At 45.2% G+C, this 15,681-nt stretch overlaps 1 protein-coding gene across 1 annotated transcript; it reads right to left on the reverse strand.

Annotated features, from left to right (window-relative positions):
- Positions 1 to 10,187: 10,187 nt before the first annotated feature.
- Positions 10,188 to 12,677, reverse strand: Fjx1 (four-jointed box kinase 1). Its single transcript, XM_021193132.2, has one exon. It carries the CDS (start codon positions 12,407 to 12,409, stop codon positions 11,054 to 11,056), a length of 1,356 nt encoding a protein of 451 aa, XP_021048791.1. The 5' UTR covers positions 12,410 to 12,677; the 3' UTR covers positions 10,188 to 11,053.
- Between the last annotated feature and the right edge of the window lie 3,004 nt (positions 12,678 to 15,681).

The raw sequence follows: 15,681 nt of genomic DNA on the forward strand, positions 1-15,681 counted from the left end.
ATGATGATGATGATGATGATGTCATTATGTCCTGCTTTCTGTTCCTGTCACTGAAGGGGCACCTGCTTTCTTTACAACCTCAAGCTCTACAGTTCCCCTTCTGGCCCCCATATTGGTTTTCTTTTGTGTCCTAGCAGCAGGTCCCTTCTCCCAGGCTCTCAGACAAGTTATTTCTGGTTGAAAAGCTTTCCCCTCCTACTGTCCCCCTCCATGTCAGATGACTTTTGCTCATTGCTCTGGTCTTTGTTTAAATGCCACATCCTTCAGCCTCCAATGTGACGTTGTCCCCTATTAGCGCTCTTACAGGGCCATGTATTTTCCTGTCATTCCATTTATTACAGTAATGATTGCTTAACGTCTGTCACCTCTACAGGATTCTACACTCCTAAAGATTAGAAACCATATCTTTCTAGGTAACTCACTTATCTCCACCACCTAGCATAGTGTTTGGCCCAAGGCAAGCAAATGGGAGATACTTAGGACATGGACAGATATGCTGCTCATGGTGTTTTTGCCCAACAAATGAAGATTTCAGATAAGGCAGAAAGGACAGGATTTAGGATGACAGCATCACTGCTCTGTACCATTGCATCTTATAGGCAGGGGATTCTGTTCAGATTGTAAAAGGAGAAATTAGAGCTCATTTTGTATGTTAGTGTAGGGGCGCTATCCAAGAGAATCCTCAGAGTTATCCTGTTAGGTTTGCCATCATTGGACAGTATGGAAGAACCGCTCAGGAAAGGAACTTGCAGTGCCTGGCAAAGTAGAGAAGTCACTTTGGTGATGTGGGGCCATAGACATTTGCTAAGTGAACTGGAAGTACTTCAGCAGTGTCACAGCCAACATGACTGTATTGGTATTTGCAGAATGTACCTGAGCCATAAGTATCTCTTGAAAAGAACCCACTAGGGATTTCACACTGACTGAGTACCAATCCTGAGTTGCTATATCAGAATCACTATAATAACTTTTTACAGCATTAGTCATGTGTACCGTGTCATAGTATGAGAAAAGGCACAACCTTTATGGGGAGCTGGGTATTGAGTATGACATTACATGGATGAATCCAAATTATACAGATGGAGAAGGAGAGGGCCACACAGCAACATATTTTTTTCGGCTTTTATTAGCTCAATGTCTTGTGAAGTCAAAGACACTTTACCTACTCTTTCATTAGCATTCTTTTGATTTTGCTAATAGGTCACCAGAGAGGGGCTCACAAAATGATGAACCCAAATGTTCTGCCCCTGGAAATGCAAGGTCGAGATTCAATATGCGATGTGGATGGCTTTGTTTTCCTTGAGAGGTTGGAAGAGTGTGGTCTCCAAAGTCATGAGGCTAAAGATCAAGTGCCGGTGGCTGGGTTTTGCATCCTTGGGAACTAAGGTAGAAGCAGGAAGCTGACTGTAAATGAGAGCTCATTTTTCCCGGGAGTTACTAGACCTTCCTTTAATCCTAGCTATAACCCGCGCCAAGCCACCAAGCAAGAGCTCTTCCCTTTGCAGTGAGGCTTTATTTGGTGTTATTTGAAGCTGGCTTAAGGTCAAGCTCTGGGCCCTATGCACCAGAGGCAAAGACTATACCTTGGGCATCCCGACCACGTGGACTCTTTTTTTCCTCTTGGTCTCACTTTTACCTTTTCTTTTTTCCTCTAACTCATTTTCCTGGCTTATATCTTAGACTTGCTAGTGGCAAACAGAACAGAATTTGTTATTGACTCCCAGGTCACTTGTTTCATGAATTACTTTAGGTCAAATCCTATTAAAGTAAATGTCTCTACAGTGGGGAAATCTCCGAATAACCAAATGGGGCATCTAATCCTAGTAAGGAGCAGCAGCATTTGATGGCAGAGTTTAGAAGGTGCCCAGGTGGACTTTGTTTCTGGCAACAAGACAAACGACATGACCTAAAAACCTTCCCTCTGTGAAACACCTATAAATGTTTTATAAAATATAACAAACATCTTTTTAAATGCAGAGCTCCACTCATAAAAATGTAGGGAAATCCCAAGGGCCTCTAAACAAAAAGAGAACCCAAGGCGTAGTGATAGATGTGAAGTGAAAATGGGTCTGTCTTGTGTGTATGTGTGTGTGTGTGTGTGTGTGTGTGTGTGTGCCCCAGCTAGAGAGAAAGTGGGATGTCTCTGAGACCCTTCAAAGCCAAGATCCTCAAAGAAGAAATCTTACAAAAGGAGATTGCTTTTTGCTTGTCTTACCCAGACTCTGGGTCAGAAAAATTAGTCTTCCCTCCCTCCAGGACCCCCTCCCCTCCCCTCCCCCACCCACTCTAACTCTTCTTTGTTCATTATTTAGATCTCTCTTACCTGCTAGGACTTCAACCACCAGGCAAAATATTTAAAAGACCCAATTCCGGTTTCAACTCTGGGGACCCTGACCCAACAAATGAAAAGAAAGAGGATCGGGCTGGAGAGGTGGCTCAGCAGTTGAGAGCACTGACTGCTCTTCTAGAGGTCCTGGGTTCAAATTCCAGCAACCACATGGTGGCTCACAACTATCTGTAATGAGAGCTGATGCCCTCTCCTGGTGCATCTGAAGACAGCTACAGTGTACTCACATATAATAAATAGATACATCTTTAAAGGCAAAAACAAAAACAAAAAAGAAAGAAAAGGAAAAGAAAGAGGATCACAGATTAAACCCTCTCTGGGTGTGGGTTTATGACCCCAGATTACAGAACACAAAGCCCCTCAACATCAGAACATGCTATTTAGGAGGACAAAAGGGAGTGCCCAGCTAACTTTGCATTTCAGAAATATAAAACACAATTTTCAGTATAACTATATCCTATAGATTGCATGCAACCTACGTACATTAAAAATTGATTCCCTGAACACTTAAAATTTAAAGTTGACTTGGTGTCCTGAGTTTTATGTGGTGACTCTAACAAGCAGCAAGATCAGACCACTTCAGAACCTCAGACACAGAAGCAATCTGATGCACACTTGTGAATGACCCAGAGGGCTAAAGAAAGTCTGGGGGAAAAAAACCAAAGGAAAGAAAAACAAACAAAAACAAAAACCAAACATAAAACACAAAGCAATGACTGGGAAGTCCTTATAGAAAAACACCAAAGGCCAAGCAAAGCTGTGACAAAGAAAGCAGTGTCTTTGCGTTGAAAACTTCAGGGATGGACTACACAGGAACTTTGATGTGTGGAGAGAGAGCTCATTGATCAAGAGACAGGTCTTCACACCCAGTAGGTGTCACAGAAAAGTAGAGAGGGAAAAGATGTGAAATCATTTGGGCCATTGAGGATGGAGAGACAACTTAATATTACGCCCAATACTATTTTCAGAAGATGGTAATGGGTTAAGAAAGAAAAAAAATAATAATCGAGGAAACAATGACACTGAATTTGTTTAGACTAAGGAAAGAAAATCACAAAGAGAAATTTTTAGATTTGAGAAACACACGGTTTTTCTATCAAAAAAGCAAAAGCAACAGCCCATAACTAGAATCATATCATAATGGAATTAAAAGACAACAAAGACAAAGAGGAGGCTTGCACATGAATGTGGTTTTTTGTTTTGTTTTTGTTTTTTGTTTTTTTCAAGACAGGGTTTCTCTGTGTAGCCCTGGCTGTCCTGGAACTCACTCTGTAGACCAGGCTGGCCTCAAACTCAGCAATTCACCTGCCTCTGCTTCCCAAGTGCTGGGATTAAAGGCAAGCACCACCACTGCCTGGCATGAACATGGTTTTAAAAGCCTAACTGAAAGGGTGGGGGAGACAAAGAGGAAGAGAAAAGGCATTTGGTTCTAGAAAAGACTTGTCCTTAAGACATAGCTCCACCTCATTCAGCCACAGGGGCACTTGACTTACGTCTGAACCTTCCTTTCCAATCTGTAAAAGAAATATCCAGCTCATTGCTAATCCTCAGAGCTTTCCAGGATGTGTAACAAAGCCTTGTTTGTTAATATGCAGTCAGCAAAAAAATAGCTATTAATATTATTGACAGACCTAATTTCCCCCTGATATTAATTCCTACCATGCCCTTCCTATGTACCCAACCTCAGGAAGATTAATATTTAGATGTATAACACGTTGCAGACAACAAATTAAATCTACTGGAAAAACATTAAACCACCAATTTAGGGTTCCCACAGCCTCCCAAGAGAAGCAGCAGAGGCCACACCCTCTAGTAGTTGGCACCCCAGAACAGCCACAAATTGTTTGGCGGGAACTACCATGATAATTTCCATATGGTGCTCTCCCTGCCAAAATTGTCCCAAATTTCAAAGAGTAAAACAAAGTCAAATTGTCAAGGTTCCTGACTTCCATTTAGGTCAGCTTAAGAAGTCACAACACAAGGTCCCATTGCACTTATCTCCACTGTGGTTTACTTATCACACCTAATTTCTGCTAGATAAATTTCCATTCCTACTCAATTCCAAGCTCCACAAAGGGAGATCCATTATCTGCTTTACTGTTGAACCCACAGGGCTTAGCTAACGGCCCAGGACTAGAAGGTTTAAAGGTTATTTGCTCCACAGGTAGGGAAATGAGACTCCAGGAATAGTATTCACCACGCATGTGTGGTTGGCATATGTAATGATGTTTTTCTAGAGCCGAACAGGATGCTACAGATGCTGTCATCTTCCCATGGTTTTTCCAGAGGCAACTGAGTAGGTTCTTAATTTGACTCAACTTCCTGGACTATTAGAATGTGGAAATGAGATTCAAACGCAGTACAGCCTGCTGTAAGGCCTCACTTTTATCATCTTGCTTCCATGACAAAGATAGTAGCCATGGATGTTAAGAAAAATAGAGCAAATATCAGATGATTCCATGCAGGGAAATACCCAGAACAGGTAATTTTATACAGACAGAGAGGCAATTGGAAGGCAGAGGAGAAGAGGGAAGAGGAGTTACTGCTTTATGGCTTAATTTTATTATGTTTTTGGAGATTGGTGGGAAAATTCTAGAAATAGTGGAATAGTCACACAGGTTTGTGAGAATGCATAATTCTATAGAGTATACAATTAAACTTGCAATTTTATGTTGCACGTGCACATTTACAACTTAAAAGAGAGAAAAAAAAAACCAAAAAAAACAAAAACAAAACCCTCACGGCTATGGTCAGTCTCTTAATCTTACCTTGTCTTTAATGGACAGTAAAGAAAACGTCATCACCAGGAAGTTATAAACAGCAGAGACAGCTGTGGAATATAGAGCCATTGACTTAAAAGTGACAGGTTTCTATTATAACCCACAATTTCTCAGCAGAGTTAAATCTGTGAGCTGGTACTGGAAAAACGACAGCTCTATAAGCTACTTAACTTTTCTGGATAGGAAATAAAATAACTATTAAAACCATAAAAGATACCATACGGCACCCAAGAAAGGGGGAAACAGACATCATTTTTATGGTTGTTTCTTCAACAAACAATTAGTTCTCTATTCTCCTACGGATTAAAAAAAATGATAAAGTGCCATTAAGGAAAAAATTCCAAAGTGCCAAGAAGACATATCTGAAACAGAAGTAAAGTTGAAAAGATAAATAAAATAAGCATTCCTTTGCTATATTTGGTGGAGTCCTGCAGAGAAAAAAAATTCCAACTAGGCAGCATTGAGACATAGTTTATTAATGCAGTTTCCCCCACAGCAGGACACAGAAAGAGAAACTGGTAAAACAGTCGCATTAAAAAATTATGACTCTTACATCTGATCTTTATGAATACACAGACAAGAAACTGTTCTCCTGAGCCATCCTTGGGCTTTCCGCAGGTAGAGATGCAAAGAATCATTGGTTTTGTTTTAATCCACAGCATTATTTACTCACACATGCTTAGAGCAGACTAAAAGTTGCCTCCTACATTTGGAAGTGTTGATGAAAGACCCTTTGGAAGAAGTTGACTGGTTGGTTCTCTCAACGACAATTTGAAAGAAGCCCTACTAGGGTCTGTCTGCTTTTCAGTCTACAAAATTGAGATGTTTGTATTCCCTTTGGGTTATAAACTGGTTGTAAATGGGATTTCCCCAGAGTTTGAGAGCTGGGAGGGAGCACAGTGAGGAGCGAAGCCAATGTCTTGCGTTGTACCTCTCTGACCAGTTGGGAAACCAATTTAGAGGGCAGCAGTTAATATTTGAAAGTAGAGAGAAAACGAAGCACAACTGAATAAAACACCAAAGATGTGTCACACGTACTGTTTGATGAGACTTTTGTTTCATTTGTGTGTGTGTGTGTGTGTGTCCCTGTCTGTCTGTCCATCTGTCCGTCCGTCTGTCTGTCTGTCTGTCTGCCTGCCCTAGGTTACAATGTAAAGTATGTCATCCTGTGATTCTGGAAATGAACAGCCTCATCAAGCAGCTTTTTCCATGTAGGAGAACTGGAGCCAGAGAGAGGACATGGATGGCTTGTACAAGGGGAGCCAGGAGGAGCCTGGATTTTCTTTTTTAATTTTTAAAAAAGAATTATTTATTTCATGTATATGAGTACACTGTAGTGGTCTTCAGACACACCAGAAGAGGGCCTTGGATCCCATTACAGATGGTTGTGAGCCACCACGTGGTTGCTGGGAATCAAACTCAGGACCTCTGGGAGAGCAGTTAGTGCTCTTAACCACTGAGCCATCTCTCCAGCTCTGGGACCTGGATCTTTTGACTCTCAGAATCCTTTCCACTAAACTCTATCCAGGTGATTTCTATGAATATTGGGTGCCAACTTGACAGGATCTAGAATCATGCAGGACACAAATCCCAGGTGTCATGTTTGTGAAGATGTTCCCAGATTGGGTTGAAGAGGGAAGATCCACCCTAAGTGTGGGCAGCACAGTTGTATGGACTGAGATTCAGGACCCGCTAGAAAGGAGAAAGGACTCTGATAGCAGATACATCTCTCCGCTTCCTGACTGCCTATGCAGTGTGACCAGCTGTCTCATACCCCTGCTGCCGATTTCTCTTCCACAACACACTGCCATCTAAGACTCTGGGTCAAAATAAACCCTCCTTCTCTTAAGTTGCCTTTGGTAACGGAGTTTTTATGTTACTTTAGCAGCTGATGTGCCATCCCTTCCGGGAGTACTTCTGGTGCTTCCGGAGCCATTCCTCATTCTCCTCCATTCCTTTTGTCTTCCTACTATTTGGGATCAGTTGTGTGGGATGAAGCAGTACATGGAGGGGCCAAAGTCAAATTATCCATGACTCATAAACAGCTCCTAGTATCTGAGGAACCTGCAAAATTCCACAGCTCATTGCTCCCCAAAACTGACAGGTCACGTGAAAAATAGAACTACAGTCTCTCTGTAAGGAAGAGGGAGGTACCTACACTGACTCTACCACAGAGGACGTCTTCAAAAATTGACGCCCTAGTGTGGTGACCATGTGCTCTAGGTATCTGTTACCAGACTCATTCACTCCTCTCCAGCCTGTAGAAAGTGTTCTGATAACCACAATGAAAAGGCTGGATCATGGGGGGATTCAAAGCGTCTGGGGTTTTGACTTAGCCAAGGAATGATACGCCACTTTAATAAATCCCCATTGCGGTTCCTGAGGGCCAGGTACTCTTCTGAGAATCTCGTCAATATTTACTCATTGAGCTCACACTGTCAGCCTCTGGGTTTCAAAGGTCTTTCCTAGCTACAGTTGTAGTTAGAAGGCTGAGAAGTGTCGAGATGTGCTAAAATCATTTGTTTTTCTTCCCGACTTGAAGACAGGAGGGTGAGCATACTTAATAGAGTTTAGAACTATGTCACCAACAGAGTGAATTAATCAACAGTCAGACCCAAGGAGAAAGGTCAACTGGCTACTTTCTCTTGGCAGAAGAAACTGGGAAGAGGATTGTTCTTGCAAAGATTCATCACTTTTTGATGCTTTCCAGAAGTGGTGATGGATTTGCAATGAGCCATCTCTCTTAGGTTTTTTGTTTTTTTTTTTTAAATCTCTCTCATGTATTTCAGTCCAGCTGCCTTGGTACAGGGATGAGCTGGTTTCTGAAAAAAAAAAAAAAAAAAAAAACCCTTAAACNNAANCCCNTTTNAAAAAANANAAAAAAAAANTTTAAAAAAAATTTTTTAAAAATTTTTTTATATTCGTTGCTGTTTGTTGCAGAAAAAAAAAACAATCCAAAAAAAAAAAAAAAAAAAAAAAAAACCCTTAAAACCATGTGGCGATCAAACCTGTGCCCTTGGCTGACTGAATCAATGTTTTCCATAGTGCTATTAGAGGGTCCTCAACAAATACTTTGTTGAGTTAATTTATCACCACATGTCAAGACTGATCTTGACCTTAGAAACAGCTAGATTTGGCGTTGTTAAAGAGCCTAAGTAGACGTTTCCTGGAGCATAAGGGGAAAAGATTTTTTTCCCTTAAAGAGAAATGTGAATTAAAGAACTTTTTTTTTTTTTTTGCATGCTTCTTATGTGTATGTTTTATATGTTAACATTTAAATCCCACAGTACCCTGATTGAATCTCCATTTCACAGATGAAGGAACTAAGTTAAATGATGTGCTGAAGGTAAGTATGTGAAGGACAGAATTCAAGATTATAGTCTCCCTGCAGAACCCATTACTTTTTTTCCAAGTCATCCCCAGTTCAAAAAATGAATTGTCCCAAGGAGCATTGGCCATAGCAATCTTAATGGATCGTTCATTGCCCCCAGACTAGCCACAAGGAATGCCAACAGTTAAAGCCCTTTGTCTATAATTATGCCTTGGTTCCCTTAAACAACGCTACCATGTAATTAAAGCGATTTCACCAACGGGCAGCTATGCTTCACTAGAGAATCTGAGAAGAGTCCTTACTATTATGCTCTGCTTCCTGTTCATGTTACCCATGGTCAAGTCTGGGCTTGGAGCTGAAGCCCAGGAAGAATGTCTAGAATGCTGTTGGCCCAGAACTTGCGCATGCCCACGGAAGCTGTAACAGGGCAGGGTGCAGTTCCTGTGCAGCTGGTGAAACCCCTAACTTACTTCTACTCATGGTTCCCCTCAATGACATGTGCTGAGGAAAAAAAAAAAAATGCCAGTGGCCTAGTATCTACCCCCCTGGTGGAGCAGCCTCCATTAACTTCCACAGCAAATCTCACAGTTATTAATCATCAGAAATGAAAAATGTCTCTTTTTCAAAAGTGTAATTATCAGAGGTCTCACCGTGTCTAGAAAGAAGATGTATTTGCCATTATCAGCACATTCTGTATTTAGTCTCTGAAAAAATTTGGCTTACACCACACAGTTTATGCACTGAATTTTTCTTGAAGCTAGGCTAAGGCTCTGGAAACACAAGGATAGCATTAAATAGTTAAATTACATACTATGTTATAGTGCTGAGTGAGAAGGGCAACCCACAGAGACTTCATACTTTCCTGCGTCCATAAAACTCTAGGTTTGCAAATGCAAGTCAAATAAAAAGCTATTAGGGTTGCAACTAAGAGTTGCTTGGGCTGAAGACCATTAAATGAAAAGGTGATGGGAAAGGTCACTTGGGCCCAGACACCAATCCAAATTTTCTAAATTTTAAGTTTCCCGAAGTCCACAATCCAAATGTCATGTACTAAAGTACTCATTGTTCCCTTTCTTGTCCCAGTGGCTGCCTTGAGAGGACATGCAGTTGTTACTAACTAACCCCCAAAGCAGCCCAACCTCCACAGAGCACCAGAGGAGTCCAGATGTTGGAGATTATGATCTCTTGAATGCAGTGAAATGTATGCCAGAGATTAAAAGGCAGAATTAATTTATAACACTCTCTACCTGTTTGCAATCTGTGCTTAGCTTATTATCTGCACACATTGTGCTGCACGGCAATTACAATGTTGGAAATAACCCGCAGCACGTGACCACTGCCGTTAAGTTTAAAAGGGGGCATTTGTCATGTTTTAGTCTGCACATCTGGTTCTATCATATTTACCACATGATTAATATAGGAACATATTACAGTGAAACCCTTTCATATCATTTTTATTTGCTAGGAAATGGAGCACTCTTCTTTCATCTCTTCCTGTTCCCTCTCTTCCTTTCCAGGCTGAACTCAAATTTCTAGTCCTAAGGTCAGTCCATTTGGGGGAAGACAGGGAAATCTGCTTTCCTCTTTGTTCAGCTCCCCAGCCCCAAACACAAAGGGGGTGGATCTGCATCCTTTGTTTTACAAAGCACACCCACTAGTCAGAGAAAACTCAACCCTTATTCCAAAAGGAGATGAGACCAGAACCCTCAATCAAACCAAACCTCATGAATTAAGTTCTAAATTTTAAATTCCCTTTTATTGAAATATAAGTTTGTTTAGTCTATTTACACCACAATTTATGCACATATATACACAGAAGGCAAATTCTGTCAAATAAAAAAGTTTTCTTACTAAAAAATTAAAATTAAAAAAAGTAAAGTGCATGAAACTGATTCCCCCCCCCCCCCTCTGGTGAACATCATCATTGTCAATTTTGGTCAATTGGGAGACGCAGGAAGAAATTCATTATTGACTCTGCTTACAACTAGTCCCGAATTCACAGCCTTCAGGCCAAAATGACAGGAGTTCAGGACTGGGTGAGACAAACTGTCAGGGTCTGTAGGGCTCCCAGGGGCGGGGAAGTCTTGCTCTCTTTGTCCTATCCAGAGCTGTCCCTCAGCTTGGAACAGTTATCTCACCATCGCGCGCCGGAACAAAGGGCGAACACAGGAAGGGGGCTTCACCAGCCCTTGTCACAGCCTGGTCTGGGGCCACCGGCGCTGTGTTTAGTAGGAAATAGAGGAATTAGCTAAAACGGAAGTTTTCCTTTTTGGGAAGGGGGGGGGAGCGACAAGAATGGAATGCATCTCCCAAAGAGACTGCCATTCGGGGGCCAAACCCCAGCAGCCAGTTTCTTCGGATCCAATCTCCACACAGCACAGAATTCTTTTTATAAGCTAGGTGGAGGGAATGTTACACTTCTCGCCTCGGTGAGTTTGCCCTTCCAGAACTTGGAAAGGAAACAGCCTGGCATGAAAAGAAAGGGGCAAGTGGGTAACACACAAGTTTTTTTTAGACAGCTTGACGATCAGACCATTGGGTGGGCGTTGGCTGGGTGGTCGTTGCCCGTGGCAGAGAAGACAGCCCTAACCCCCATCATTCATACCCCAGTCCCTCTCTTCCTCGGAGTGTTATTAAGTCCCCGGGCCGGCGGCCGTACTTGGCCTTGCAGTGCAAAATGTGTTTGGCGAGGAAGTCAAGGCGGCGCTGTAGCAGCTGAGCGTGGGGTTCTGCGAGCTCCGCCAGCTCTGGGAAACGCGGTTCGTGGCGACTGTAGAGGCGCAGCAACCGGGCCGCCGCGTCCTGACCCCGGTGCAGCTCCAAGACGCGCCTAGCAGTCCGCTCTCGGAATACACACACCGACTGTAGCAGCGGTTCGTTATACTTGTCCCACATGCCGGCTACCCGGTAGCCGTGCACCAAGCCCGCCTCATTGTCCAGAAAGACCAACGCCCCTCCTGGTCCTCGGTGCAGGTTACTCGTAGCGCGGTGCATAACGCGTGGGTCCCACTGTAAGCTGAAGAGGTTGCTCACAAGCCGGTCGAAGTTGGCCGTCAGGTAATCGAAGAGGATCAGATCGGTCCATTGTACCAGGTCCACCAGCTCCGCCTGGCTGAGGTTTGTCAGCTCGCCCCCGGCGTCGCGCAGGGGCCGCAGACGGCCGTCCTCTGATCGCCAGGGCTCGGGCACCACCACGTCGGTGAGGTTAGGCAGCCAGCGCGTCAGGCTCACCACGCTGCCCTCGGTCCAATGCGCGGTGCGCAGCTCCTCCTGCACCTGCACCCACTGCGCGCCCCGAGCCTCCACCCGAGCCAGTGCCAGCGGCGGCACGTGGCGCTGGAGGCCCAGTAGGCGCGCAAGGTAGTAGGACAGGGCCTCGCCCTGTATCTGCTCTGGGTTGATGCCGTAGCGTACACAGGCACGGGTGCCGTCGGCAAAGCGTGCTAGGCGGTTAGAACTGCGTCCGCAGCCCCCGCGATCCAGAGCCACCACCCGAGCACCCCGTGCCACCTCCAGCCACGCTGCTGCCTGGGCTTCGGAAAAGCCCCGGGGCACCTGCTCTTCCAGGCCGCGGCTCCAGTAGACGCCCCCGTGCACCGCCCTGCGCTCTTCTGGCCGGGACAGCCTGGAGGGCTCGTGCCGCCCGCGGTCGTCCGGGTGCCTCCCAGGCGGGTTATCCGCGCCGGCCGCCAGGGTGAGCAGCGCCCGGAAAGTTTTCAGGGAGCCGCCGCGGGCGTCCCACACTAGGGGCGGGGGCAGAGGGAATCGTGGCTCGGGCGCGGGGCCGCCACTCTGGATCGGATGCCGAGGGAGTCGATCTTCGGGCGGCCGGGAGGCTGGCAGCTCGGTCCGAGGTGGCAGGAGCCCTCCCCACAGCGTCAGCAGCGAGCTCAAAGCCAGCAGCCAGAGCCCCGCGGCGGCGGCGGCGGCGCCCCGCATCTTCCTCCCCATGCTCCTGCCGGCGCGCCGGTGCCACCGCCGCCGCTTCAAGCCAAGCCCGGGCGCCCGGGTGCGGGCGGCGAGGCGGGCCCGGCTGCTAGCTGGCTCCGGGGCTTCGGGTGTTGGAGCCCCATCGCGGCCGCGGAGCGCTGCGGGGCTCTGGCCAGCGCTCTGCCCCGGCGCTGGGAACTCGGTTCGCCGTGGCTTCCCAGCAGCTTTTGTATTTCGCTGTGAGACCCTCCGGCGGTCGCGATTCACAGGCGCCCGGACCACGTGGGAGCGAGGGGGATCCCCCTCCCCCTCCTCTGCCGCCTCTCCCCGCCCCCCACTCCCCCGCCCCTTCCCTTCCTCTTCCCCTTAAAGCGGCAACCGATCCTTCCAGGAGCGAGAGGTGGCCCCGCGCTCTGTCCCGGACTTCGGGGCGGGGAGGAAGCTGGACTGGCGGCGTCCGTGCCGGGGCGTAGGAGCGGGGGCGGGGGCAGAGACCAATTCTTGGAGGTAGCGGCGTGTCCGGTGCTCTTGTTGGGAGTGGGATGATCCCCTTGTACCCTCGTTTGGACTGTGTCTGATCTGAAAACTTCAGCCCCCCCCCCCCCCCGCAGTACAGGCAAGGGTCAGGGTGGGTCCTTATGCTACCTCACTTGGTGCGATTCAAGCTGGCTTATGTAAATTCCCCGGAAAGTCTCGAGCCCTAGAGGATGTGACTCCAGCTGGGAGAGGAACCATCTGTAGCCAATGACTTTGAACCCATAACCCTTCTCCAGAGCAAGCTCCCCAGTATGGATCATTGCAGGCTTGAGAGCAATGAGGTTAACTTCTGTGACTTTTCTCAGGGATGCTTGGAATTAAACCTTGCTGTGCAAGTTGGACATCCAAGTCAGGTCTCCTGGTCGCATGCCACTTGGCTTTCCCTTTTTAAAGAAAGTTCAGTATATAGAGATAGGGATATCTAGAGAGATATAAACATTTATTGTCAACATTCTCACCTTGTTTTTAAGTTGTCATTTAGTCAGTCACTTTATTCCCAATTATAATTTTCACCCCAAAAAAGGAAAATAAACAATTGGTTTGCTAGTTTAGTGTAAAGGAAAAAGGACTAGTGGGAAGTGGGGCAGTGAAGAAAAACTAAACCGACACATTATAAAAACCGATGCATCTTCCTCCAGACTTTCTTGGATTTAATTTACCAGAAAATCTCTTGGAAACAAACTGAATCTTTCCTTTCCCTTCTTGTATCCCATATCTCAAATTGAATATTCTTAGTCATAAGAACAGGGCTGTGAGGGGTCCTGAGAGTCAGAGCTGGCACTGCCAGGCAACTGTCCTAGGACCTGTGCATGCTAAGCGGGTTCTCTGCTGACTAGTCCCTGAGCCCTACAGCCAGTTTAAAATCTCACTGTGTGTGTGTGTGTGTGTGTGTGTTTGTGTGTGTGTTTTCCTTTCCCTATATTCCTCTCCTGGAAACACATTCGAGGTTTCAGCTGGGCTACATCTACCTATACTCTGTATATTTATTCTGGAGTAATAGGGTAGACAGTGTAAAATGTTTGTGACAGAGTAGAAACATTACCCCTCCAAAACATGGCTGACCCAAGACATATACCTTCCTGGGTTTCTTTCCCATGGGTGTCGAGTGTGCCGCCTGAAGTGTGGGGTCTTTCTTGAATATGTTCCCAACCCTGGGGCTTCTTATAGCTCTTATCTGATAAAAGGATTACAGTGCCTTCCATATGGATCCAGTACAATATATTAATTCATTAAAAAGTATTTTTTTTTCTTGTCTTGTGCCAGCTTCCCCCTGGTCTTTCCCTAGAGAGCAGGGACTGTTTCTTATCAAATTTTTATTTCATATACCAGCTAATATAGTATATTACATGAAATAAGAACTGGATTCATTAAATTTAATTTTTGTCTTTTGGTGTAACTTTTAGGTGTTTTTTTTTTTCCCCCTGCATTGGGTTTAGTGTGGGCAAACTGTAAGCAAGATCTCCACCTTGTGGGCATAATCAGAATATCCTCTAATTAGAGAATTACATTTTATAGTGGTGATGTAAGTTAAACTAAATGCCACCGTGGGTCAAGTTATGTCCTGAGGGCAACGGGGCAATTCAAAGTGCTTGGTGGCTCCGTGGTTTTGGCTCTTGACAGAATCTGTGACTGTGTAGCTCCCAGTGACCCATTATGGTACTCTGCATAGGGAGTTAGTTATCTTGCCCATTGTTTAATAGTGGCCAGGGCACAAAGCCTGGCACTGAGTGAGTGCTCAGCAAAGATTCGATGATTCATCTGGAATGAGATGAAACGTTTCAAGTAGCACCATCAAGTTTGTTTGTTCGTTTAAATATCTCACTGCTACAGGATACAAAGAAACTTTTCTCTCAAGTTCTTAAAAGGAAAAAAAAATATTGGTGAGGGACTGAATGTGAGGGAAGCAAGATTATTAATACCAGCCACTCCAAATTCCAGACTCTCACAGTCACACGAAGAGTACTGATGACAGGGAAGCGTGACGAGCCAGGCTAAGATCTTAGATGAGGAGTGGACTTCATGTTTGAGCCCCAGGACCAGACTTAGCCCTGGGCCTGAGTGTACTCATGACCAGGATGAGATGTATGAAGCGCTTTAACAGTCAAAATGCAGAATTGCAGAAAAGGAACAAACACACCCTGCAGAGTAGTATGCCGTTGGATTTCTAGCGACGTTTGATTATTTTAGACAGTGTGCATAGAACCCGCCTCTGCTTTCCTGTTAGCTGACTGCCCTCCTAGCTCCTTAGATTTGAAGCCTGAAGACAGCAAGCACCCCCTGCTCTCCCTGGGGCTCGGAGGCAGGGAGATGGCATCTCTTTAGACCTTCGGCAGTCGCTTAGGGATGAGGTGCCACTCACCTCTCCCCAAGTAAGAACCTATTTTCTCTTTTAAGAGTCTCTTAATACTCCTTAAGCTTAGCCTTCCAATATATTCACAGTTGCCTGCAGTCTTGTGTGAACAATGGTCAGGCTCACAGAACCACACTTTCTGGGCAACATAGGAAAGGTGGCATGAGCGCTGGGAGCCAAGAATGAGGTTTGAGGTTGGAAGAATTTCTGAGTCTGGCTTTCCATTTTCTGACTTGTTCCTTGGGCTAGTTTTTTTTTTTTTTTTTTTTTTATCTTCCATGCATTTCAATTTCTTAACTTGAGAAATGAGGATAATAAATCTCGCCAAACTTACAGGTTGTTATGCAGTTCAGGTGAAATATTAATGGTAACCATAACAACAGCATCAGCAGGCTCTTACGAAGTC

This window comes from Mus pahari, chromosome 3, assembly GCF_900095145.1.
Source record: "Mus pahari chromosome 3, PAHARI_EIJ_v1.1, whole genome shotgun sequence".
Lineage (NCBI taxonomy): Eukaryota > Metazoa > Chordata > Mammalia > Rodentia > Muridae > Mus > Mus pahari.